Genomic DNA, 1,106 nt, shown 5'->3' on the forward strand with positions numbered 1-1,106 from the left:
ATATAAAATATTGATTAAAAATAATTTAATATATTAATAGTTAATTTTCTGTATGTACATAATATTTTATTATTATATCTATATGTATATCAGTTGAAGAATGTCATATATAATGATTGTGTTATGACTATGAGTGTTCACGTGCATGCAGAACCAAGTCATGTATGAATCTATTTCAGAGCTTCAGAAAAAGGTACGTTTTCTTTATCATTTTTTATTATTAAATTGACTTCGTAGTATAAGTTAAATTCTACACATTATGTAGTAAATAATAGATGAGTACAAATATTATTGGATATATACATTTTTATGTAATATATTTAAATTGTGGGTCAAAATTTTTAATATGGTTGATTGCTAGTTAATAGGCAAAATCTCAAAAAATGGATGACAAGTGATTTACGGAAATAGGAGAAAAAAACAAAAATCATTGGGACATTTTCTAAATTAACAATTCGGGGAAAATTGTAATTTATTTTGTTTGGAAAGCAAAATTCTCTTGGGGTAAATTTTCTTTCTTTAATTTTTAAAAAAATATAATTCACTAAAAATAATTGATCTTTTCTTAATTTTCAATATTTTAGAATACAATTCACCAAAATCGAATTGACAGGATATAATTCGTCCTAGCGAATTCTCAAATAAACTATATCCATACAAATAACGAAATTAAACTATCTTTGTAACTCACCTAACACATGATCATATTAAAATTAGTGGGAAACTATTCCATTAGACATTAATATTCTCTTGTAAAAATAAGAGATGTTTAATATTTGGCATATATATGTTGTTAGCTCAGGCAAGTATCCTAGTAAAATCTTTTATTTTGATGTATCCACATTTAAATTTTGGTAAAGATTCGTATACAATTGTTTTCAGAGTTATTATATAATAATTTAGTTAAACATATTAAATCATCTAACAATTCTCAACTAATAATTTCATATAAAAATAACTTTACGAGAATTTACATCTTAATTTTGTGTTTTCGAAAAATTAAAAAACTTTTGTATTCATTCAGGATAAGGCACTCCAGGAACAAAACAACGTGCTCGCCAAGAAGGTGATGATAATGTTGTATTCTTTTTCATTAAAATTGTATT

The 1,106-nt window shown here is 24.0% G+C and overlaps 1 protein-coding gene across 3 annotated transcripts in view; it reads left to right on the forward strand.

Moving 5' to 3' along the window:
* Positions 1-1,106, forward strand: part of LOC107634889 (truncated transcription factor CAULIFLOWER A) — a 6,540-nt gene that overhangs the window by 4,515 nt on the left and 919 nt on the right. For all 3 annotated transcript variants that reach the window (XM_021124202.1, XM_016338262.2, XM_016338263.2), the window contains 2 exons: positions 152-193; positions 1,025-1,066. In XM_021124202.1, the coding sequence (XP_020979861.1) occupies positions 152-193; positions 1,025-1,066 (84 nt within the window). The remainder of the gene's footprint in view (positions 1-151; positions 194-1,024; positions 1,067-1,106) is intronic.

This window comes from Arachis ipaensis, chromosome B01 (genome assembly GCF_000816755.2).
Source record: "Arachis ipaensis cultivar K30076 chromosome B01, Araip1.1, whole genome shotgun sequence".
Lineage (NCBI taxonomy): Eukaryota > Viridiplantae > Streptophyta > Magnoliopsida > Fabales > Fabaceae > Arachis > Arachis ipaensis.